General features: G+C 39.0%; 1 protein-coding gene and 1 pseudogene across 1 annotated transcript in view; one reads left to right on the forward strand and one right to left on the reverse strand.

Moving 5' to 3' along the window:
• IL31RA (interleukin 31 receptor A) overlaps window positions 1-25515 on the forward strand; it is a 76860-nt gene that overhangs the window by 18966 nt on the left and 32379 nt on the right. The window contains exons 2-4 of the mRNA XM_047730607.1: window positions 11605-11695; window positions 21328-21445; window positions 25226-25407. Of these exons, the coding sequence (XP_047586563.1) occupies window positions 11638-11695; window positions 21328-21445; window positions 25226-25407 (358 nt within the window). The 5' untranslated portion in view covers window positions 11605-11637. The remainder of the gene's footprint in view (window positions 1-11604; window positions 11696-21327; window positions 21446-25225; window positions 25408-25515) is intronic.
• Window positions 7979-11328, reverse strand: LOC125101173 (WD40 repeat-containing protein SMU1-like; annotated as a pseudogene).

Consider the following 25515-nt stretch of genomic DNA (forward strand, 5'->3'; position numbering starts at 1 on the left):
GGTTGAGCTCAGAGCTCAGAATTGACTCTCCTCGTCCCTCTTCCTGCCCTTCTACCACTCTCCCCCACTCGCGCACATTCTCTCTCAAATAAAATCTTTTAAAAAACCAAAAAACCCTTATGTTTCTTTCCCTTTGCATCATAATCTTTCCCTTTGTCTTTATGTCCTTTATGATTTTGTTCATTGCAAAAGAATGTAGAATGATAGTGCTCACAGGAATCCTAGAAATTATGTAATTTAAACTTTTGATTTTTAGGAAACTGAGGGTCAGGCTGCCTTGGCTTCTTTCTTGGTTCCACCACTAACTTTGGACAAGTTTCTCAATTGTTTTGGCCTCAGTTTCCTCCTCTGTAAAATGGGAATAAAAATACTGTCAGTGGGAGGGTATGTGCTATGGTAAGTGCTGTGAATTGTGTAAGACTGATGAATCACAGACCTGTACCCCTGAAACAAATAATACATTATATGTTAATAAAAAAAAATACTATCAGTGTTTTAGGATTGTTGTGAAGATCCAAGGAGGTAATTAAAGTTCTTAGTACTGTGCCTGACATACCATAAGAGCTCCACATGTTATTAATCATCATTATCATAATAAACTGCTAAATAAGAAGCTTAGGGAAATAAATGGCTTAGTTTGGACTTTACACATAAAGAATTATTATAAACGTCTTTTCTGAGGTAGCTACTATTATTTTCTTCCCTTCCTCCCTTCTTCATTTAAAGCTAATCACATGACTACATATTTCTCTTTTCCAGTTAAAGATATTCTCAGCATTTCACCCATTACCACATTTGTAAGGACTTCCTGAACATAAAATTTAAAATTTAGTTTTTCCTTTAATTGTTTATGACACTTTCAGATGGCATTTTTCCTGTAAAGTTGAGTAGTCTCACAGAAGCAGATTTTTTTCCAGTTACCGTAATGCACCTCACTTCCCAGCGTAAATGGATTAAGTGCCACCCTGGCTTGGGTTTTGCTTAAAAGCAAAGAGAAAGCTCTGAGACAACTAGAGAGGAAATATTCACACATCTCTATGCAGATGAACTCCAAATTCCCCTCTCTGAGCTGACTTGTGCTGTAGGGGACAGAGCACTTTTGATGGGGAGCTTTTGAACCAGCAGGACATTTGGACACCACAGGAAGGTGAGTGCCACATTCCTTTAGAGGAGTTGGATAAAACTCAAACCCTTGCAAATAGGCTTCTTTTTCTATTATGTGAGGTTCTTTTTCTGCTTTCTTCAGTGAAATTATGGGTCGGAGCCCACCACATGAATTATTCCTTAGTTAGACTGGTCTTCGCTAATTGGGGCAAATCTAATCTTTTGGCAGTTAATACTTTAAATTGCTGTTGTAGGGGTAGGGAATTATAGGGATCAAAGTTCAGGGGCTGGTGAAAATATGTGAATATATATATAATGGATATCTTTCTGTGAATCTTCTAGGACCCAGAGTCTTGCTACACCCCAGAATTGCTCAGATTTAGGGAGGCTGAATTACCTCATTTGGACCTCAAGAGACTGATGGTTTGTTTGTTTTTTTTGAACAAGACTTTTTTTCCATTTCTTTGTGTCTCCCTCAATTGCTTTCATGAGTACTTTATAGTTTTCTGTGTATAGATTCTTAGTCTCTTTGGTTAGGTTTATTCCCAGTTATCTTATAGTTTTGGGTGCAATTGTAAATGGGATGGACTCCTTAATTTCTCTTTCTTCTGTCTTGTTGTTGGTGTAGAGAAATGCAACTGATTTCTGTGCATTGATTTTTGATCCTAACACTTTACTGAATTCCTGTACAAGTTCTAGCAGTTTTGGAGTGGAGTCTTTTGGGTTTTCCACATATAGTATCATATCATCTGCAAAGAGTGATAGTTTGACTTCTTCTTTGCCGATTTGGATGCCTTTAATTTCCTTTTGTTGTCTGATTGCTGAGGCTAGGACTTCTAGTACTATGTTGAATAGCAGTGGTGATAACGGACATCCCTGCCGTGTTCCTGACCTTAGTGGAAAAGCTTTCAGTTTTTCTCCATTGAGAATGATATTTGCGGTGGGTTTTTCATAGATGGCTTTGATAATATTGAGGTATGTGCCGTCTATCCCTACACTTTGAAGAGTTTTGATCAGGAAGGGATGCTGTACTTTGTCAAATGCTTTTTCAGCATCTATTGAGAGTATCATATGGTTCTTGTTCTTTCTTTTATTAATGTATCACACTGATTGATTTACAGATGTTGAACCAACCTTGCAGCCCTGGAATAAATCCCACTTGGTCGGTCGTGGTGAATAATCCTTTTAATGTACTGTTGGATCCTATTGGCTGGTATTTTGGTGAGAATTTTCGCATCTATGTTCATCAAGGATATTGGTCTGTAATTCTCTTTTTTATGGGATCCTTGTATTGTTTTGGGATCAAGGTAATGCTGGTCTCATAAAATGAGTTTGGAAGTTTTCCTTCCATTTCTATTTTTTGGAACAGTTTCAGGAGAATAGGAATTAATTCTTCTTTAAATGTTTGGTAGAATTCCCCTGGGAAGTCGTCTGGCCCTGGGCTCTTGTTTGTTTGGACATTTCTTTCTTTCTTTCTTTCTTTCTTTCTTTCTTTCTTTCTTCCTTCCTTCCTTCCTTCCTTCCTTCCTTCCTTCCTTCCTTCCTTTCTTTCTTTCATGATTATCTGTTTTGCGTGTGTTGAATTTGAGGAGTTCTTAAAGATTGTATTTATTTGACAGAGAGAGATCACAGGGAGGCAGAGTAGCAGGCAGAGAGAGAGAGAGAGAGAAGGGGAAGCAGGCTTCCTGGTGAGCAGGGAGCCCGATGAGGGGCTCAATCCCAGGACCCTGAGATCATGACCTGAGCTGAAGGCAGAGGCTTAACCCACTGAGCCACCCAGGCGCCCCGTTTGAAGATTTCTGATGACTGCTTCAATCTCCTTACTGGTTATGGGTTTGTTCAGGTTTTCTATTTCTTCCTGGTTCCATTGTGGTAGTTTATATGTCTCTAGGAATGCATCAATTTCTTCCAGATTGTCAAATTTGCTGGTGTATAGCTGCTCATAATATGTTCTTATAATTATTTTTATTTCTTTGGTGTTGGTTGTGATCTCTCTTCTTTCATTGATGATTTTATTTATTTGGGTCCTTTTTCTTTTGGATAAGTCTGGCCAGGGGTTTATCAATCTTATTAATTCTTTCAAAGAACCAGCTCCTACTTTTGTTGATTCATTCTACTGGTTTTTTATTTGTTTGTTTGTTTCTTGGTTTCTATTTCATTGATTTCTGCTCTGATCTATATTATTTCTCTTCTCCTGCTGGGTTTAGGCTTACTTTGTTGTTCTTTCTCCAGCTCCTTTAGGTGTAGGGTTAGGTTATGTATTTGAGACCTTTCTTGTTTCTTGAGAAAGGCTTGTATCGCTATATATTTTCCTCTCAGGACTGCCTTTGCTGTATCCCACAGATTTTGAACTGTTGTGTTTTCATTATCCTTTGTTTCCATGAATTTTTCAATTCATGGAATTTTTCAAGAATTTTTTCAATTCTTCTTTAATTTCCTCGTTGACCCATACATTCTTTAGAAGGATGCTCTTTAGCCTCCATGTATTTGGGTTCTTTCCAAATTTCCTCTGTGATTTAGTTCTAGCTTCAGAGCATTGTGGTCTGAAAATATGCAGGGAATGATCCCAATCTTTTGATACTGGTTGAGACCTGATTTGTGATCCAGGATGTGATCTATTCTGGAGAATGTTCCATGTGCACCAGAGAAGAATGTGTATTCTGTTGCTTTGGGATGGAATGTTCTGAATATATCTGTTATGTCCATCTGGTCCAGTATGTCATTTAAGGTCTTTATTTCCTTGTTGATCTTTTGCTTGGATGATCTGTCCATTTCAGTGAGGGGAGTGTTAAAGTCCCCTACTATTATTGTATTATTGTTGATGTGTTTCTTTGATTTTGTTATTAATTGGTTTATATAGTTAGCTGCTCCCATGTTAAGGGCATAGATATATAAAATTTTTAGATCTTCTTGTTGGACAGACCCTTTGAGTATGATATAGTGTCCTTCCTCATCTCTTATTATAGTCTTTGGCTTAAAATTTGATTTATCTGATATGAGGATTGCCACCCCAGCTTTCTTTTGATACCCATTAGCATGGTAAATTATTTTCCACCCCCTCACTTTAAATCTGGAGGTGTCTTTGGGTCTAAAATGAGTTTCTTATAGACAGTATATTGATGGGTTTTGTTTTTTAATCCATTCTGATACACTCTGTCTTTTGGTTGGGGCATTTAGCCCATTTACATTCAGGGTAACTAGTGAGAGATATGTATTTAGTACCATTGTATTGCCTGTAAGGTGACTATTACTGTAAATTGACTCTGTTCCTTTCTGGTCTACTACTTTTAGGCTCTGTCTTTTCTTAGAGGACCGCTTTCAATATTTCCTGTAGAGCTGGTTTAGTGTTTATAAATTCTTTTAGTTTTTATTTGTTCTGGAAGCTTTTTATCTCTCCTTCTATTTTCAATGATAGCCTAGCTGGATATAGTATTCTTGGCTGCATGTTTTTCTCATTTAGTGCTCTGAATATATTATGCCAGTTCTTTCTGGCCTGTCAGGTCTCTGTGGATAAATCTGCTGCCACTCTAATATTTTTACCATTGTATGTTACAGACTTCTTGTCCCAGGTTGCTTTGAGGATTTTCTCTTTGTCACTAAGACTTGTAAATTTTACTATTAGATGATGGGGTGTGGACCTATTCCTGTTGATTTTGAGGGGGGTTCTCTGCACATCCTGGATTTTGATGCTTGTTTCCTTTGCCATATTGGGGAAATTCTCTACAATAATTCTCTCCAATATACCTTCTGCTCCCTTCTGTCTTTCTTCTTCTTCTGGAATCCCAATTATTCTAATGTTGTTTTGTCTTATGGTATCACTTATCTCTTGAATTCTCTCCTCGTGGCTGAGTATTTGTTTGTCTCTCTTTTGCTCAGCTTCCTTATTCTCTGTCATTTAGTCTTCTATATCACTAATTCTCTTTTCTGCCTTATTTATCCTAGCAGTAAGAGCCTCCATTTTTTATTGCACCTCATTAATAGCTTTTTTTATTTCAACTTGGTTAGATTTTAGTTCTTTTATTTCTCCAGAAAGGGCTTTTATTTCTCCAGACAGTGTTTCTCTAATATCTTCCATGCCTTTTTCAAGCCCAGCTAGCACCTTGAGAATCATCATTCTGAACTCTAGATCTGACATATTGCCAATGTCCATATTGATTAGGTCCCTAGCCTTTGGTACTGCCTCTTGTTCTTTTTTTGTGGTGAGTTTTTCTGCCTTGTTGTTTTATCCAGATAATAATATATGAAGGAGAGAATAAAGTACTAAAAGGATAGCAAAGACCCCAGGAAAATGTGCTTTAACCAAGTCAGAAGAAACCCCAAATCGTGGGGGGAAGAGAGCGAGTAAAAAGAAGTTCAGGGGAAAAAAAATAAAAAAATAAAAAAATAAAGAAAAAATATAAAAAAGAAAAAATATATATATTAGACTGGTGAATAGAACAGAGTCACCCACTTAATTTTGGGAGTATTTTGGTCTCTTAGAAGAAACTACCTCCCAAAATTTTAAAGAATGAGGAAAAAAGAAACACACACACACACACACACACACACACACAATAAGGGTAAACATGATGGATGGAATATGACTATAAAGATGAAAATTTAAAAAAACTTCTAAAAAAGGAGTTAATAAGATAAGTTGGTTGGGAGAATAAAGAAAAAAGAAGTGGAAAGAATTTGTTCAGGCTAGAGACTAGAACAAAGCTCTGTGCTAGATTTAGGGTATATTTTGATCTATTAGAAGAAGTTGTATCCCAAATTTTTTTAGAAGAAAAAACCCTATGTGTATACAAAAAATAAAGTTAGATACAATGAAGGATAAAATATGACTATAATAATGAAGTTTCAAAAAGATTTTTTAATGAAAGGTATTGTTAAGATAAACTAGTTAAAAATGTTAAAAGAGGAAAGAGTAAAAGTTAAAAAAATTTTAGCTTAAGAAAAAAATAAAATTAAAAAAAATTAATTAACTCTGTAAGACTACAGAATCATAGGGAGAAAGCCATGAGTTCCATGCTTTGCTTTCTCCTTCTCTGGAATTCCGCTATTCTGCCTGGTAAGTGAACTTGCTCTTGTCTGGATTTCTTGCTGATCTTCTTGGGGAGGGGCCTGTTGTAGTGATTCTCAAGTGTCTTTGCCCAAGGCGGAATTGCACCACCCTTACTAGGGGCCTGGCTAAGTAATCCGCTCGGGTTCAATTTCCGGAGCTTTTGTTCTCTGAACGCTTTCCATAGAGTTCTGGAGGACAGGAATGAAAATGGCGGCCTCCCAATCTCTGGCCTGGAGGAGCTGAGAGCTTGGGGCCCCACTCCTCAGTGTTCTCTCAGAGAAAAGCGCTCAATCACTCCTGTCTCCCTGGCCTCTGGCTGCGCTCAGAGCTCACCTAGCCTGTGACCAAGCATCTCTGTCTCTGGCATACAGCCCCGCCTAGAGTCTCCAAACCCAGCAGATTCCTGCACTCTTCCAGGGGGGTCTCCCCGGATCTTGTGGTGTCTCTGCTCACAGAGCAGTGGTCTGACTGTGCCACAGATCACAGTTTAAGGTAACCCCGAGTTGAGAGCTCACTCCTTGGCTCTGTCTCTGTAGCCGGTTTCCCTGCTCTAATACCTGCAAGCTCTGCGACACTCAGACACCCCCGATCCTTCTGTGACCCTGTGGAACCTGGGACAATGATGTCCCCGCATGGGCTTCACCCTGGCTTAGACTCTGGAGCAATGTCTATCAGTGGAGCAGACTTTTAAAAGTTCTGATTTTGTGCTCCATTGCTCCGCTGCTTGCTGGGAGCTGGCCCCTCCCCCCACAGCCCATCTTCCTGTCTCTTTGGATTCATTTCTCCACAGGTCCTACCTTTCAGAATGTGGTCAATTTTCTGCTTCTAGAATTGCTGCTCCTCTTCTCTTTGATCTCCTGTTGGATTTGTAGGTGTTCAGAATGGTTTGATAATCTAGCTGATCTCCTGCTACCTGATATCATCTCAGCCTGCTACTTCTCCGCCATCTTCACATGCTAACATTTTAAAGAGAAACTGGAAGATGAAGCATCTCCTCCTTTTTTTCCCTGCCTCTTATCTGTCCACAGGCACTGTGCATAGTCAGCAGTAATTGCTTGGATTTGTTTTCAATCCTTCTTCTCATAACAGTAGCTACTATTGGGTTTACACTTTATTTTTTTTTTTTAAGATTTTATTTATTTATTTGAGAGAGAGACAGTGAGAGAGAGCATGAGCGAGGAGAAGGTCAGAGAGAGAAGCAGACTCCCCATGGAGCTGGGAGCCCGATGCGGGACTCGATCCCGGGACTCCAGGATCATGACCTGAGCCGAAGGCAGTCGTCCAACCAACTGAGCCACCCAGGCGCCCCGGGTTTACACTTTAAAGATAAGATACCACAGGTTACTTAAGTGGCATCACTATGTATTCTAAGAGTCCTTTAGTCCAATGTGTGGAATATTCATAGTGGTGTTTGAGAATTCTGGGCATCTCCATTAAATGCTGTATTCAAATGAGGTCCCACTAATGAGAAATTATATTTCAGGAAGTGACTTTTTACTGAAGACAGTTGTTCAAAACTGCTACATTTAGAGGTTAGGGCTGATGACCTGGGGAATGCAGGAAATGATTTGATTTCCTCCACAGCATGGCATAATCTTTGTGAATTTTCTAGAGCCCAGAGTCTTTCTACACCCCAGAATTGCTCAGATTTAGGGAGGCTGAATTACTCATTTTTGTTTTTGTTTTTTTTCTGAGCATGAATTTTCAAAAGATTATTCTTGTGCCTAAATTCAGATAATTGTTGAGAAAAGGTAGCAAAAAAAAAAAAAAAAGCAATACATGAATATGTCTTCACTTAAATACATGCTCTTTAAAAGAAAAGTGGAATTAGGGTCTCCAGAGTTTTAGGAGTCCATCCTCACTATAGGTAGCAGTAGGTTTGGATGAGGGTGATGTGGGATACCAATCACACCTTTTTCTTTTTTTTTTTTTTTTAAGATTTTATTTATTTATTTGGCAGAGAGAGATCACAAGTAGATGGAGAGGCAGGCAGAGAGAGAGAGAGAGAGAGGGAAGCAGGCTCCCCGCTGAGCAGAGAGCCCGATGCGGGACTCGATCCCAGGATCCCGAGATCATGACCTGAGCCAAAGGCAGCGGCTTAACCCACTGAGCCGCCCAGGCACCCAATCACACCTTTTTCATGAAAGAAAGTTCTCTGCAGTTTGCCAGTGACTGTGCTAACACGGTAGAGCACAAAGTCCTCCCTGACACAGTATATCCATTCACCATGGAGGGCGAGGGTGCAGCAAGCAAATTCACCACCACCTCTCTCAAAGAGCTGAAGCTTCTGACAATCTGCCAATGCAAGGTCATGGTGACCACTGTTATTTCATCTGGCGCATCCCACAAAGTACTCTGGGTTTTAGGAAGCAGCATCACATTGTTGACCATGGTACCTGTCCCTGTAGCGCTGCCCAGGGCTTTAAAGTTATTTGAACATTCTGTAGTCTTCATATTCCACATCTTTACAGGGCAATCAGAAGATGCACAAAATCTGTCTTTGTCAAAGTAGCTTCACTAATGAAGGAGGGATGGACACAAAATTCCTTTGGAGTTTTCCCCAATTTTAAACTATGAATTCTAATTTTCTTATCAGAAGAGGCACTAAGGATATGACTACTTTCCTGAGAACAGGTGACACCTTTACTGTGCTCAAAGAGAGTGGGGAGGATTATTTTCTTTAAACATTTATTTTAAAAAGAGAGAGCAAGAGTGAGTATGGGAGTGAGCCTGAGTAGGGCTAGGGGCAGAAGGAGAGAATCCTCAAGCAGATTCCCTGCTGAGCATGGAGCCTGGCTCAGGGCTCCCTCTCACAACCCTGAGATCATTACCAGAGCCGAAACCAAGAGTCAGTTGCTAACTGACTAAGCCACCCAGGCACCCTGAGGGTAGTCTTTCTAATGATTCAAGTCTTTTGTTCATGGTCTCCTCCCTTAATTATCAAAGAAGGCTTCACAGCATCACAGCCATGGTGAAGATTTTGGTTTTGAGTTTTCTTTCATCAAGACTGTGGTTAGGTCTGATGGGTTTCCCTGTTTTGGAGTATATCACTCCAGTACCAGGAAATTTAATCATTTCCTCCAGGAGATAGTACTGGATAAATTCTGCCAACTTCTCCTTTTTTTAATCATCAACATTTGAAAGTCTGAGGGGACCTGTCCTTTGTGTTCTCAAAGTCTTCCATTTAAGATACAATCAGTCAAGTAGTTTCCTGCAACTAAGTGATGATAATTATTTTCCAGATTATGGAAATAATCTCTATCTGAGATTATGCCCAGATTTCCTTGGCCAGAGTTTAGAGTGAACTCAAACTCTACAACTGCATATTTACCCCCTGATTTACTCCCACAGATAACTAGGATGGCCTTTGTGCACTGATTTTGCTAGTTGAACTCCTATTTGAACTTATTTCTAAGTTCCTTAGAGGCACCTCAGATTAGTTCCTGTTTACTACCCATAAGCAGTCACATTGTGATGGTCCTCTGGTGTGTGAAGGGAAGTGGAAGAAGCACTGGAGGGCCAGGGAAGTGGTGGAATGAGGGGCATCATTATTCATCACCACTTGTTAGCTTTCCATAGTCATTGGCTCATTTCTCACAGATGCTCTGCACACTTGTTGCACTTAATGTGATATTTGCTATTAGTATCCATGCTTCTGTCTCTGCAAGTAGATCGTGGTTCTCAACTCTTTTTCCTTCTCAAACCCATTTGGAGGGATAATTGATATGGAGCCATTAGTTACAGTGGCTCACTTTGGTATCCTCTCCATCTTCTGACTCCCTTCTCCTTGTTAAAAACCACTGAACTAGAGTGAGGTTGGGGACAGGATCATCTTTTATTCTAAACACCTAATGTGTGGCTGGGACACTGATGAGTGAATAAGAGAATACTTGAGATCACCAGATGAGTCAAGGGGGTGCCAGGATTAGAGCACTTGGGCAGTGTCAACTTCTAGAATGACCCTCTCTTCAACTACTGCAATTTTTTCTAGTTTTGTCTCTGAGTGTGATTTAGTACTGATGATTTTTTGAGAAGGATTTTTAAAATTCACAAATAATAGATGAGTATTCTCATTTTAAAGGAGGCAAGCAGTAATCATTAATTGTAAAATGTTTTATTCAATAGTTAATACTGATAATTTCTTTAAATTAAAACCCCTTGTCAGAATAATAATTTTAGTTTTCACATCCATAATTATTCATTTATTGAGAATTTGAGCATCATAGTTTTTATACAGTTTTCATGGTAGGGCCTCCTTCCCTTTCCAGAATGATTTTAGGACTAGTATAAAGGCATGTCTTCTAGGTAAGAAATGGAGAAAATTAAGACAATGTTCTAAATAGTTAGGCACTGACAAACGCCATTAGTGTTACAACTAATTTTGAAGAACACACTTACTCTTCATTAAAAAATTTTAAAATTTCTCTTTGTTTTGTGCTCATTTAAATTAAAATGGTAATTTCCTGAGAGAGTAACTACTGCTATTGAGTAACAGTTAGAATTGCTGTTATGTAACCAGTCTCTTATTGTTTCCTGATAGTATTTTTACCATTACAGATCCAAGTTCTCATTCTGCTTTATTGCCCTGGGCATTTTCAGTTAGTAAGATATTTCAATTGGTTTGTATATGAGAAAATTTTAACCTGGTGGTTTTCTCCAGAAATGATGCACGTGAATTTTTCTCAAATGATTTATTTTGTTGAGAAATCTTTTTCTTTTTTCGTATAATGATCTGTCAGATGAGATGTGGAGTCCTTTATTTCTTCCAGAAATGAGTGATTACTTTTACATTTGCTTTATCCTTAGATTATCCCACCATCTCTTTGTAGGATGAGACATAGAGTCAGCAGCCTTTTTGTTCTAATTGATTCTGTTAACACTATTGTATGTCTATCATGTACCAGTAGGTACTTAAATACTTAGACTTTAGAGAGGAGTAAGAAGAGCTTCCCTAGGCAGAAGCTCTGTGTACAGAAGCCAACAAGTAAAGTGCTAAACATCATTCTGTGTGACATGTGCTACAGTGGAAGTGGCATTTGCAAAGAATGAGGGGGAAAGGACATTGTAGGCAGAAGGAACCACATGAGCAAAGCATGGGGATGTGAAATACCATGGCACTTTCGAGAAATTAGGAGTCGTTCCATCTGGCTGCGGTGCCTCAGGCCTGAGGCAGACATGATGGTCTCTGATCTATACAACTCACAGTACTTTTTTTCTTGGTGGCTGGTGTACTTTTTGTGTTACATAGTGGAATGAATTTTGGGTAAATTAAATGTTGACTGGGGCCGATGAAGAAATTGTGAAGGGATCCATGTGATGAGAGCCAAAAATATAAATTAAAAAAAAGTCAGGAAAAAAAAAAAAACTCTCCCTTAAAACCCCCAGAATCTGTTTGTCGCTGGAAATAGAGTTATTTAAAAGAGATAGGAAATCCTGACTGATGACGTTTTCAGTTCTCTCCTCAGCCTGCCTGCATTAACTTGGGGATGATGCAGGTGTGGGCGCTGTGGCTGCTCCTTCTACTCTGCAAATTCAGCCTGGCAGGTAGGTTGACAGGTACCCTTTTATGGATTATATGATTCTTACTAAATTCTTTGGACAAGAACTGTGAATTGGAGTGCAAAGGGACTCCTGGACCTTGGGCATTTGTGGATGAACAACAGGGGATTTGTGAACTCCCTGAATTTCTGTGGATGGGTGCGTGCATGTTGATGTATACATATGTGTGTGCAAATTTGGCAAGATGGCCTATCATAGTTTCAGAGGGAGATAGGACCCCCCAAAAGGCCAAGATCCACTGTGTTAGAGTGGTAGTAAGTTCTTATCTCAATAGTTTTTATGATAGGAACAGTCGTTTCATGTAAAACACACACATAAAAACAAAAATATATAACCACAGTATTTTCAATAATTTCCAAGGATATAAAGGGAAATGATGACATAACATATTTTACAATGTTCCAACTTAAGACTATGGGACAACTTAAGACTATGGGCCTTGCAGATTTATTATCCATTACTTTGATTGCATCTTATATTTAGAAGAATTAGGACCAGAGAGGAAAAGTGGGGATTGGGTACTGGGAATGTAGAGAAGGCATCATGTCATGTATCAGTTTGCTAGGGCTCTCATTACTACACATTGAGTAGCTTAAACAGCAGAAATATATTTTTTCATAGTCCTGGAGGCTGGAAGTCCAAGATCAAGGTGCCCATAGAGTTGATGTCCTGACACCTCTCTCCTTGGGGCATAAATAGCATTCTTCTTGTTTCCTCTTTGTATGGTCATCCCTCTGTGTGTCTTAATCTCCTTCTCTTATAAGAACACCAGTTGGATTGTATTAGGGCCTACCTTAATGATAGGTGGTAACTAATGGTCTCAATGGTAACTAAAACCTTATGGTCTCAATGGTAACTAAAACCTTAAAAACCTTATCTCCAAATAGAGTCACTTTCTGAGGCAGTGGGGGTTGGGGCTTCAACATATGAATTTGAGCATATATAATTGAAACTGTAACATGTAGTAATTGGGGTGACCAAGAGGCAGTCGTAACTCACAGATAACATCTTCCAGACCTCTCCTCTGGCATGGACTGCCTTGTAGCCCCCTGGGATATACCTGTGGTGCTTAGGAGTTTTATAAAGACCCAAGAGTACTGGCAAGTACTCTAGAGTGTTAAGGTCATGACAACACATGAAGAGAGAAAACGACTGATAAAATGAATTCTTCTCCCAAGTCTTAGAATCCTGGATTTTCAGAGCAGACTGTCTATTTTTTACATTAGTCAGGGAAAGTTGTTTATGCTGCAAGAATAAGCAAGCCCCATATCTCAGTGTTTAAAACAGCAAACTCTGTATGTCCATTAGAGGTAAGCAGGAGCCCAGGGTGATGAAGGCTCTGCCACCCTAAGATGCTATCATCTCAGCATGGATTTGCAGGGTGTGCAGGAACAGAGGAAGAAGAGAAAGGAGAATCATGCACTACAACTAAATGATCCTCTCACATGGCTATGCCTAATTTCAAGGGGACAAGAACGTAAGATCTTGCTGCATGTCCAAGGGGAGATATTGATGAGCACTAGAAATACTACTGAATGTACATTTTATTTATCACAAATGTGTTCTATAATATTAGAGTAAGGGATTAAAATATTCCATTCTAAAATATGCTACTTTGACATGGGGATTATTTTGTTGTGGAGGCAGAGGAGAATCAACAGATGCAAAAATGAAGCCTGCTGGGCGCCTGGGTGGCTCAGTGGGTTAAGCCGCTGCCTTCGGCTCAGGTCATGATCTCAGGGTCCTGGGATCGAGTCCCGCATCGGGCTCTCTGCTCAGCAGGGAGCCTGCTTCCCTCTCTCCCTCTCTCTCTGCCTGCCTCTCTGTCTACTTGTGGTCTCTCTCTGTCAAATAAATAAATAAAATCTTAAAAAAAAAAAAAAATGAAGCCTGCTGCATTAGTTTCCCACACGTATTTACCTTCTTGTAGTTTCCTACTCTCGGAAAGCTAAATTCCTTTTCCTTTGTCTTGTCTGGTCTGCACAAATTTATTGTATTTTTATTAAAATGCTATGTGAGCCCAAGATCTAACCACCTCTTCTAATTACTTTTCATTGAGGTTTCTCCTGAATGATATGCACTGCATGCATTAATAAACTGGTTTTTGTTTTGTTTTGTTTTTTTGTTTGTTTGTTTGATGCGGGACTTGATGTGGGGCTATATCCCAGGACCCTGGGGTCATGACCTGAGTCAAGGCAGATGCTTAATGACTAAGCCCCCAGGCACCCCTGGAAAATCATTTTTAAAACCATTTTCTCTTTTCCTGATACCTGGGGAACCAGATGGTTCTGATTCTGGGAGCCAGATGTTTGATTCCTTTTCTGACTTATGGCTCTTATATATGTTAATTACAGCTTCTGAAGGAGTGAAGGGAGGTATTCAGGGAAGACTGGGAAAGTAAAGACACTGAGTTTTTACCAGGGTGTGTTTGGATCCATAAGGATCTGTTTCTACCTTGGTTTTTGTGGCTGGTTCTGAATTCAGCCAATGCAAGACAAAGTAAGAATGAAAAAGAAATAAAATATGACTGTAGGAGGCCAGAATGAGAATAACACAAGATGAAAGAATATTCCGGGGATACAAGAAAAAACTTCTTGTTTCCTTGTTCTCCAACAAAGGCTTAACTTTGAAATCCTGCTAACAGTTGGTGTGATGGGAATTAAGTGAAATGTGTGAAGTGAAGTAAGGGGCAAGCTAATATTCAATGAATATTAAAAATAAACAAACTTGTCCAAAGGACTAAAGACCAACTCATGTGTAAATACACACACACACATGAGCCCACTGCCATCATCTCTGAGTCATGGAGGCAGAGAGTTGCTAAGTGTGAAGGTTGTTCCTCTGGGGATATTATGGGCTGACCTTTGGTTCACCACCTTGTTGAGTTTTGCATATTCCTGCTGGCAGTTGTAAAGTGTGGAATTTGTTAATCTGGAATTTTTAAAAAATTGTTTTAATTTAATTCCAATGTAGTTAACATACAATGTTATATTAGTTTCAAGGGAACGGTATAGTGATTCAACACATCAATACATCACCCAGTGTTCATCATAAGTCTCTCCTTAAACCCCATCACCTATTTCACCCATCCCCTATCTACCTCCTCTCTAGAACCACTAGTTTATTTTCTAAGAATTTGTTTCTTGGTTTGCTTCTTTCTTTTTTCCCTTTGCTCATTTGTTTTGTTTCTTAAATTCCACATATGAGTGAAAGCATATGGTATTTGCCTTTCTCTGACTTACTTTGCTTAACATTATACTCTCTAGCTCCATCCATGTTGTTGCAAATGACAAGATTTCATTCTTTCTTATGGTTGAATAATATTCCAGTGTGTGTGTGTGTGTGTGTGTGTGTGTGTGTGTGTGTAACATCTTCCTTATCCATTCATCTATCGTTGGACACGGACTGCTCTCATATGACTATTATAAATAATGCTGCAATAAACATAGGGGTGCATGTATACTTTTGAATTAGTGTTTTGTATTTTGGGGGGTAAATGCCTCATAGTGTGATTACTGGATTGTAGGGTAGTTCTATTTTTAACTTTTTGAGGAAACTACATACTGTTTTCCACAGTGGCATTCCCAGTTTACATTTCCACCAACAGTGCAAGAGGGTTCATTTTTCTCCAAATTCCTTACCAAAACTTAACACTTTTTTGTGGTTTTGATTTTAACCCTTCTGACAGGTGTGATGATGAGTGAAGTTGAGCATCTCTTCATGTGTTGGTTGGCCATCCAGATGTCTTCTTTGGAGACATATCTGTATGTCTTTTGTTCATTTTTAAATTGGATTGTTTGGGTTTTTTGTGTGAGTTATGTCAGCTCTTTATATATTTTGGGTAATAACCCTTTATCAGAGATGTCGTTTACAAATATCTTCTCCCATCCCCTTGGTTGTCTTTTGGTTTTGTTGCTTGTTTCCTTTGCTATGCAGAAGCATTTTATTTTTGTGAAGTCCCAATAGTTTGTTTTTGCTTTTATTTCCCTTGCTTCAGGACCTATATTTAGAAAAATGTTGCTACGGCTGATGTTGGAGAAATTACTACCTGTCTCTCTTCTAGGATTTTTATGGTGTCAGGTCTCACATTTAGGTCTTTCATCCATTTTGAATTTATTTTTGTGTATGGTGTAAGAAAGTGGTCCAGTCTCACTCTTTTGCATATTTCTGTCTAGTTTTTCCAACACCATTTGTTGAAGAGACTATCTTTGTCTCATTGGGTATTTGTTCCTGCTTTGTTGAAGAATAATGGACCACATAATTGTGGATTTATCTCTAGGTTTTCTATTCTATTCTGATTTTTGTGCTAGTACTATACAGTTTTGATTACTGCAACTTTGTAGTATAACTAGAAGTATGAAATTGTGATGCTTCCAGCTTTGTTTTTCTTTTTCAAACAAAACTGCTTTGACCCTTTGGGGTCTTTGTGGTTCCATACAAATTTTAGGGTTGTTTGTTCTAGTTCTGTGAAAAATACTGCTGGTATTTTGTTAGGGATTGCATTAAATGTGTATACTGCTTTGAGTAGTATTTTTTTCTTCTAGTCTATAAGCATAGAACACCTTTCCATTTCTTTGTGTCATCTTCAATTTCTTCCATCAGTGTCTTATAGTTTTCAGAGTATAGGTCTTTCATCTTTTTGGTTAAATTTATTCCTAGGTACTTCATTATTTTTGGTGCAATTGTAAATGGAATTGCTTTCTTAATTTCGCTTTCTGCTACTTCACTATTAGTAGCATTATTAAATAAAAGTAGCATTATTAAATATATTAAATGCAACAGATTTCTGTATGTTGATTTTGTATCCTGAGACTTTAATGAATTCATTTATCAGTTCCACTAGTTTTTTGGTGTAGTCTTAAGCATTTTCTACGTATAGTATCATGTCATCTGCAAATAGTGAAAGTTTTGCTTCTTCCTTACCAATTTGGATGCCTTTTATTTCTTTTTGTTGTCTGCTTGCTGTGGCTAGGACTTCCAGTACTATGTTGAATAAAAGTGGTGAGAGTGGACATCCTTGTCTTGTTCCTGATCCTGGGGGAAATGCTTTCAGTTTTTTCCCATTACTATGATGTTGGCTGTGGGTTTTTCTTTCTTTTTTTTTAAGATTTTTAAAATTTATTTGAGAGAGACAGAGAGCAAGCACAAGCAGGCAGAGGGGCAGAGAGAGTGGGAAAAGGAGGCTCCCTGCTGAACAGATAGCCTGACACGGGGCTGGATCCTAGGACCCTGGAATCATGACCTGAGCAGAAGGCAGACATTTAACCAACTGAGCCACCCAGCACCCCAGCTGTGGTTTTTTCATATAAGGCCTTTGTTATATTGGGGTATGTTCCCTCTATCCCTATTTTGTTGAGGGTTTTTTTTTTTTTTAAATGAATGGGTTATACTTTGTTAAATGGTTTTTCTGCATCTATTGAAATGATTCATATGGTTTTTATAATTTGTTTTATAGGTGTGATATATCACACTGATTGATTTGAGAATATTGAACTACCCTTGCAACCCTGGAATAAATCCTACTTGACCACGGTGAACAACTTCTTTTAATGTATCATTAAAACACCAGTTTCCTGGTGTTTTGCTAAGGATTTTTGGATCTATATTCATCAGAGATATTGGCTTGTAGTTTTCTTTTTTGGTGGAGTCTTCATCTGGTTTTGGTATCAGGATAATGCTGGCTTCATGGAATGAATTTAGAAATTTTCCTTCCTCTTTTATTTTTTGGAAAAGTTTGCAAAGAATAGGTATTAAATCTTCTTTATATGTTTGGTAGAATTTGTCTGTGAAGCTGTCTGGTCCTGGACTTTTGTTTGTTGGGAATTTATTGAGTACTGACTCGATTTCCTTTCTAGTAATGGATCTGTTTAGATTTTCTATTTCTTCCTATTTTAGTTTTGGTAGTTTTATATTTCTAGGAATTTATCTATTTCTTCTAGGTTGTCCATTTTGGGTCATGTAATTTTTCACAGCATTCTCTTACATTTGTTTGTCTTTCTGGTTGTTATTTCCCCTTTTATATTTGTGATTTTGCTTAGTTGGACCCTATCTCTCTCTTTTTAATGAGTCTGGCTAGAGGTTTATCAATTTTTTTGATCTTTTCAAAGAACCAGCTCCTGGTCATTGATCTGTTCTATTGTTTTTTTAGTTTCTACATCATTTATTTCTGTTCTAATCTTTATTATTTCTTTCCTTCTGCTGGTTTGTGGTTTTGTTTGTTGTTCTTTTCTAGCTCTTTTGGGTATAAGGTTAGGTTGTTTATTTGAGTATTTTGCTTCTTGAAGTAAGCCCACATTACTATAAACTTCCCTCTTGAACCACTTTTGCTAAGTCCCAAAGATTTGAACCATTCTCTTTTCATTTTCATTTGTTTCCAGGGAATCTTTTTTTTTTTTTAAGATTTTATTTATTTATTTGACAGAGAGAGAAAAAGGCAGAGAGGCAAGCACAGGGGGGGGGGGGAGTAGTCTCCCTGCTGAGCAGAGAGCCCGATGCGGGGCTCAATCCCAGGACCCTGAGATCATGACCCAAGTTGAAGGCAGTGGCTTAACCCACTGAGCCACCCAGGCACCCCACCAGGGAATCTTTTATTTCTACTTTTGATTTCTTTTTTGACTCATTCATTGTTTAGTAGCATGTTGTTTAACCTCTGTGAATTTGTGGTCTTTCCAGATTTTTTCCTGTGGTTGACTTCTGGTTTCATAGTGTTGTGGTCAGAAAAAAAATGAATGCTATCAATGATTTCAATCTTTTTGAATTTTTTGAGACTTGTCTTGTGGCCTGAAGAATGTTTCATAAGGGTCTCTGTACCTCTTGGATCTGCAAAGGGCACTCTGTGTCTCTTGGAAGTTTTCAGCTCTTATTTCTTCAGATAAATGTTTTGCCACCTCTCTTTTCTTCCTCTGGACTTCCTATAATGTGAGTGTTTTCATACTTGATGGAGTCACTGAGTTCCCTCAGACTGTTCTCAATTTTCATAACTTTTCCCCCTCATTTGCTCAGTTTGTCTATTACCCTGTCTTCTAGGTCATGATTTCTCTGTTTCATTTAGCCTGCTACTTATTCTATCAAGTGTATTTTTAATTTCATCTGTTGTGGTCTTTATCTCTGATTTGTTTTTATCTCTTTGTTAAGTGTCTTACTGATGTCCTCTTTTTCTGCAGTCCAATGAGTATCTTTATGATCATTCTTTAAATTCTCTATCAGGCATATTACTTATGTCTGTTTTGCTTAGATCTCTTGCTCTGGTTTGGTCCTATTCTTTCACTTGGATATATTTCTCTGTCATCTCATTTTTTGGTAATTGTCTGTGTCTGTTTTGTATGCAAGATAAGTCAGCTGTGTCTCCTGCTCTTGAAGGTAATGACTTTAGGAAGAAGAGGTCCTGAATTGCAATGTCCCCTGTTCCCCAGGACCTAGTCCTTCAGGGAGTTTCTCCTCTGGAAGTTGCATGTGTCTTATGTTCTTGTCTCTTTTTGCTTCAGTTCAGTGTCTACAGTGACTCTCGTTGCCCGTTGTGTGTAGTAGTTGGTTCCCCGCAGTTGTGGCTTGTTTTTAACAAGGTACACTCTGGTCTGCTTGCTAATTGAGACCTGGAGCTGCTGTTGGTACTGGCCAGCCTAAGTGGATCTGTAAAGGGCATGTGGGATGGTCTTGCACTTTTAATAAAGCCTCAGGTTTTTGCAGAGCCTGCTACCACCAAGACCTAGGCTTTGCAAAAGGCACAGGTCAGGAGAGGCAATGCTGTGAGGTTTGTATTGATCTTCTGTGGGAGGGCTCTGCATTGCTGGGGCTGAGGCAAGTGTGGCTGGACAGGGCAGATACATTGAAGCATGGGGTGGGGGACTCAGGGCAAGCAAGTTAAGTAGGGAATGTGGGGAAAGCGCTGATTCCCACAGATTGCTATGTGTTTATGCTGGGAGACAGGGGTGGGAAATGGTGCATACCAACTCCTTTGATCCTGGAGGAGTCTTTCTGAGATCCATAGCTCTCCAAGACACTCCCAGTAATAAGTAAATCACTCTCTCTCCCATTTGCCACCAGTGATTTTCTGTCTTTCTTTTTTTTTATATAAGATTTTATTTGTTTATTTATTGTTTGTTTGTTTATAGAGTATGCAAGTCAGGGGAGGGGCTGAAGAAAAGGAGAGAGGGAATCTGAAGCAGACTCTGTGCTGAGTGCAGAGCCGGACACAGGGCTTGATCCTACAACTCTGGGATCATGACCTGAGCTGATATTAAGAGGCAGATACCCAACAAAATGATCCACACAGGAGCCCCTGCCACCCAGTGGTTTTCAAACTGCTGGTTCTCCACTGTATCTGCTCAGGCTTCTTGTCATGCTGTCTGTTTAAGGGTGAGGACTCTGCTTCCTAAGGCCCGCAGAACTCTTCTAGAGCCAAACACCTTATTTTAAGAATTCCAGGCTTCGAGTCCTACTGTTTGTAACTCACAACATCAGGCCCCTCTTGTTTTCAAAGTCAAATGTTATGGGGGTTTGTTTTCCCCATTTTGAGTCCCCAGTGTGATTGTCTGTTTCTTGCCTTCACTATACTCTCAGCTCCCTCCTGTTTGTGGATGGCCATGATCCCCTTAGGTCTCAAATCTCATCTCTGCCTTTTCTCTACCTTTGTTTGTGGGGTTTGTTCTTTTAGTCTTTGGTTCTTTTTCGGAATATTCAAACTGATATGAATGTTATCTAGTAGTATCTGTGGAACGAGGTGAGGTTAGGGTCCTCCTACTCTGCCGACTTCCCGACAGCACAAGATAGAAAATCTGACTGCACTGATGACTAATGGGTGCTTCAAGGATGGGGTACAGCTGTAGGGGCATCTGGGTGGCTCAGTCAGTTAAGTGTCTGCTCATAAGGTTGAAGTGTGGCATAGTTGAACACTTTGTGTTTTTCTCTTTTCCACATATCATTCATTGCCCAGTTACCCAGACTGGTTCCATCATTTGATGCTTTACTTAGTATTTTACTAACACTTTATATTTGCCTGGCATTTTAAAGATTTTTGCTTCTCAAATGTTGCTTTTGTTTCTTTTTTGTTTTGTTTTTTGTTTTTGTTTTTGTTTTTGTTTGTATCTCAATTTTTAAAAAAATTTTTATTTTTTCAGTGTAACAGTATTCATTATTTTTGCACCACACCAGTGCTCCATGCAATCCGTGCCCTCTCCAATACCCACCACCTGGATCCCCCAACCTCCCACCCCCCGCCCCTTCAAAACCCTCAGATTGTTTTTCAGAGTCCATAGTCTTTCATGGTTCACCTCCCCTTCCAATTTCCCTCAACTCCCTTCTCCTCTCCATCTCCCCTTGTCCTCCATGCTATTTGTTATGCTCCACAAATAAGTGTTGCTTTTGATTAAGAATGTAAAAAGTGTTTTTTTTTTAAAGGTAGAAATCTAGTTCTTCAAGGGAAATAATTGAAGAAAGGGAGTTAGATTCTTTCCTTGGCCATGAATGGGAGAATCTATTGTATGTATCAACTAACCAAAAAAGACGAGCTTTTGACCTGCGGGTTTTCATGAAATGATTGTGTCGGGGTGAGTGTGTGTGTGTGTGTATACATACTTATATACTTATTTATGTATGTATTTGTTTGTTTGTTTATCTAGTTCTGCCTGCTAAGCCTGAGAACATTTCGTGTGTCTTTTACTATGAGGAAAATTTTACTTGCTCCTGGAGTCCAGAGAAAGAAGCCAGTTATACCTGGTACAAAGTAAAGAGAACTTAGTAAGTATGGGAGCTTGTGTGCTATCAGTGGGAGTAAGGGAAGGAGGCAGAGGCTCCTGGGTCATTCATGATTCGAGTCACTTATGAAATGAAAGGTTTTCTTCATTATAGCTTCTGGTTGACCCCTATTTGTGTCCAGTGTCTAGGGTGACATCTTGGCTGCTATAGCCATGTGACAGTATCTGCAGCTACGGCAGTGGGAGGAGGAAGATATAGCTTCATGATGACCTCCTCCGAGAGGAACTGACTTGGCTGAGAGTGGTCACCAGTTATAAGCACAGTGAAAAAATTCTGTTTATTTACTATATTCAGCCATATTTGTCCTCTTTCCAGAATGTGCCATAAAACTGTTCCTTCTTCATGAACTCAGTTACAGTAAGTGGTGTTATAAACCCATAACTGGGAGACACATTTTTCTCAGTCTGCCACTAATTTGCTGTGGGACCCCTGTCAAACAATATTCCACCAGAACAGTGATTCCCAAAATTTTCACTATCTCAAGCATCCCTTTTTATTCTAATCCTATTAGAATAAAAATTTGAAAAATTTTATTATAATCCTAGCCAAAAGCTAGATGTTTTAGTGACTATGTGCAGGGAATTTTTTGAAATTTTGAAAATAGCTCATGAAACACTTTATTTCCTTCATGTTCCCTAAGAATAAGGAAACCCATGTTAGGAAATATTGAAAGATGATCTTTTAACTTTTTCCATTTCAGAAAGAGAGCTTGTAATTCCAACTTTTTGTTTTGTTTTGTTTTTAAATACAAGATCTCATATATGTTCTTTTTTTTCCCCACTCCTTGAAAATTGGTAACTAGTGTTATCAGGGAAGTCTACTTCATGCTTTGCAGTAGAAGAAAAGGAAAAAAAGCAAACACTATTCTTTGCAGTACTCATGTATCCGTGATATATCAGGGAGCTGATTTAAAATAGAGGGCAGGAAACTTTTCCTATGAAGGGACAGACAGTAAATATTTTAGGCCTAGAGGAGACTGGATCTCTTTGAAACGACTGAATACTACTACCGTTGCAGGAAAGCTGCCACAGATACAGTATGTAAACCAAGGGACCAGACTGTTCAATAAAACTTTATCTGTGAACACTGAAATTTGAATTTCATATAATTTTCATACACCACAAAGTATTTTTCTTTTTCTGTGTTTTCCCCAACCACTTAAAAATGTAAAACCTGTTCTTAGCCTCTGTGCCTTACAAGAAGAAGAGATGGGCTGTATTTGGTCAGCAGGCCTAGTTTGCTGAGTCCTGCTTCTGAAGATCAGAGTGATAAAGGCCCACTAATCCATGATCCAAGTGTCTTACCTTCTCTCAGACTTATTTGTTCGAGGCCCAGTGTTGAACAGAAAGTACCAGTAGAATGTAAATCTGGAAACCTCAACAAGTGTACTCCTATTTTTCTTTTCTTTTGTTTTTTTTTTAAATTTAATTTTATTTATTTATTTGACAGAGAGAGATCACAAGTAGGCAGAGAGGCAGGCAGAGAGAGAGAGGGAAGCAGGCCCCCCACTGAACAGAGAACCTGATGCAGGGCTCAATCCCAGGACCCTGGGATCATGACTTGAGCTGAAGGCAGAGGGTTAACCCACCGAGCCACCCAGGTGCCCCCCTATTTTTCTTTTGTAAGGAGTCATCCCCCCTCCTTCCATCACTCCCTATGGATTATCATTATTCTCACCCATTGGTCCTGTAGAAGTAGGAAGTATACCCGAATGTTCTTTTTTTTTTTTTCTTTCTTTCTTCTTCAGATTTTATTTATTCATTTAAGAAAGAGACAGAGAGAGCGTGGGCAGGTGGAGGGCAAGGTAGAGGCAGGGGTGGGAAGGAAAGGGACAAGCAGACTCCCTGCTGAGCGGGGAGCTCAACATGGGGCTCTGTCCCAGGAGCCTGAGATCTTGACCTCAGCTGAAGTCAGATGGTGCCTCATACCAGGGTGTTCTCAGGTCCGTATACAACCCCTGTAGTTGGCTCCAGGCCTGCTGGGCTCTCCAGGACTCCCAGACTGGTTTGCAGTTTTGTAAGTTTATCACTGAGAATCTCTCTTCCAGGTAGAATGGGAGCATTTCTTGTGGATGGTCAACCCTGAGAATAGATGGTGGTGGGTCAGTAGTATGCACAAAAACGTACTGATGGTCAGAAATGATAGGAATGGATTTTTCCTTGAGAAGGAATAAGGAGACTTGGGATGCCTTCAGGGAGGGAGTGACTTTTGAACTGAGGTATGAAGGAGCCCTTGAGGTGCAGAAAAGGGAAGAAAGGTTATTTCTTAGAGGTTACAGCATTAATAAAGGCAAAAATATTCAGCTACAGTGATAGTACTCATAACAATGATAGTAACATTTCACTGTTAGACCCAGTGGCTGACATTTTATTTTATTTTATTTTATTTTATTTTAATTAATTTATTTTTTTTATTTGACAGAGATCACAAGTAGGCAGAGAGGCAGGCAGAGAGAGAGAGGAGGAAGCAGGCTCCCTGCCGAGGAGAGAGCCCAACATGGGGCTCGATCCCAAGACCCTGGGATCATGACCTGAGCCAAAGGCAGAGGCTTTAACCCACTGAGCCACCCAGGCGCCCCGTGGCTGACATTTTAAAAGAACTTTATGCATATGAGCCCATTTCATCCTCATAACAGTGCTATGTCATAGGTACAATACTATTCTCATTTTAGAGATGAGAAAACTCAGGCACAGAGAGGTTAGGAAACTTACCCAAGGCACAGAATTCAAACCTGGTCGGCTTCCAGAGCTTGTGCTTGGAACCATGACCCAACAGTGCTCTGGAGGCTGTTTTTGCACTGCTCAACAATAGTAGAAAGCCTTTAAAGTCTTTTCTACTTCCAAAATTCCATGCTTCTGTACATTTAAGCTTTGCTCCATTGGGCCCAGCCCCAGCGAATATTGGCATCTTGCAAAGTAGGATGTTTCCTGCCTATTTCATCTCCTATATCATCATCCCCCAGCCATGGGGACTAGGGCTGTACCCACCCATTGGATTCCTACCAATCTTTGTACTTATCTTCATTAAGTTATAGCTTGATAGGACTTAAGTTATCTTTATGCCCAGGAAAAAAATTTAATGAGTTTTCTGAAAATAATATATGGCAGTGATAAAAATTCTATCTGAAAAATATAAAGTGTAAAAAAAAAATCACTTGAAATTCCACCACCAGAGGTAAAATTTTAACATTTTGATGAATACTTTTCAGACATCTCTGAGAATGGTTATATAAATATATAGGTTTATATAAATGTGATTATTATGTACATAATACACATCCTTTTTTTTCCCCTTTTACCACCAATAGGAGTATGGGTATCTTTCCGTATCAGTAACTTGATTTATTGAAAACTATTTTAATTCTATTTATGTATCTATCATAGTTTATTTAACAAATCCTCTTTGATTTTATTTTTCTTTTAAGGATAATTTTTCAAGGCTAGAATCTGGTGTTTTCAGGATCCTAGTCAGTATTTCTTACCAATAGGAAATGTATCACAAGCATAGATTTTGCTGGACTTACAGAGTTCCAAGGAAGTCTCTATGGCTCATAACATCTCAGGCAAGAAATGGGTAACTTTGATCTCTCCTTGGAAGAGATGAGGAAGGAATTTGGAGAAAGGAGCATCATATTTGAGATGATATAGTCCTTAAGAGAAACCCAGAGTGAAACTAATAAATACATGCTTAATATATATTAAGTATGGCTTTGTTTCCAAATTGCTGTACTAAACTCATGTTGAATTGCTTTTTCCTTCAAAGCTCTTATGGATACAAAAGTGATATTTGCCCAACTGATAATTCTACAAGGGGAAATCATGCTTCTTGCTCTTTTCTTCCTCCAACAATAACAAACCCAGATAATTACACCATTCAAGTGGAAGCCCAAAATGCAGATGGTACAATTAATTCTGATATAACACATTGGAACTTAGATGCCATAAGTAAGTATCATTTTTTATTTGTAAATACTCTATTATTACAAGATAACCCCTCCCCTCTTTTTCTCAGAAGAGATGTAAACTCAAAGCTCAAGGAGATAGTAGGTATAC

This window comes from Lutra lutra, chromosome 5 (genome assembly GCF_902655055.1).
Source record: "Lutra lutra chromosome 5, mLutLut1.2, whole genome shotgun sequence".
Classification (NCBI taxonomy): domain Eukaryota; kingdom Metazoa; phylum Chordata; class Mammalia; order Carnivora; family Mustelidae; genus Lutra; species Lutra lutra.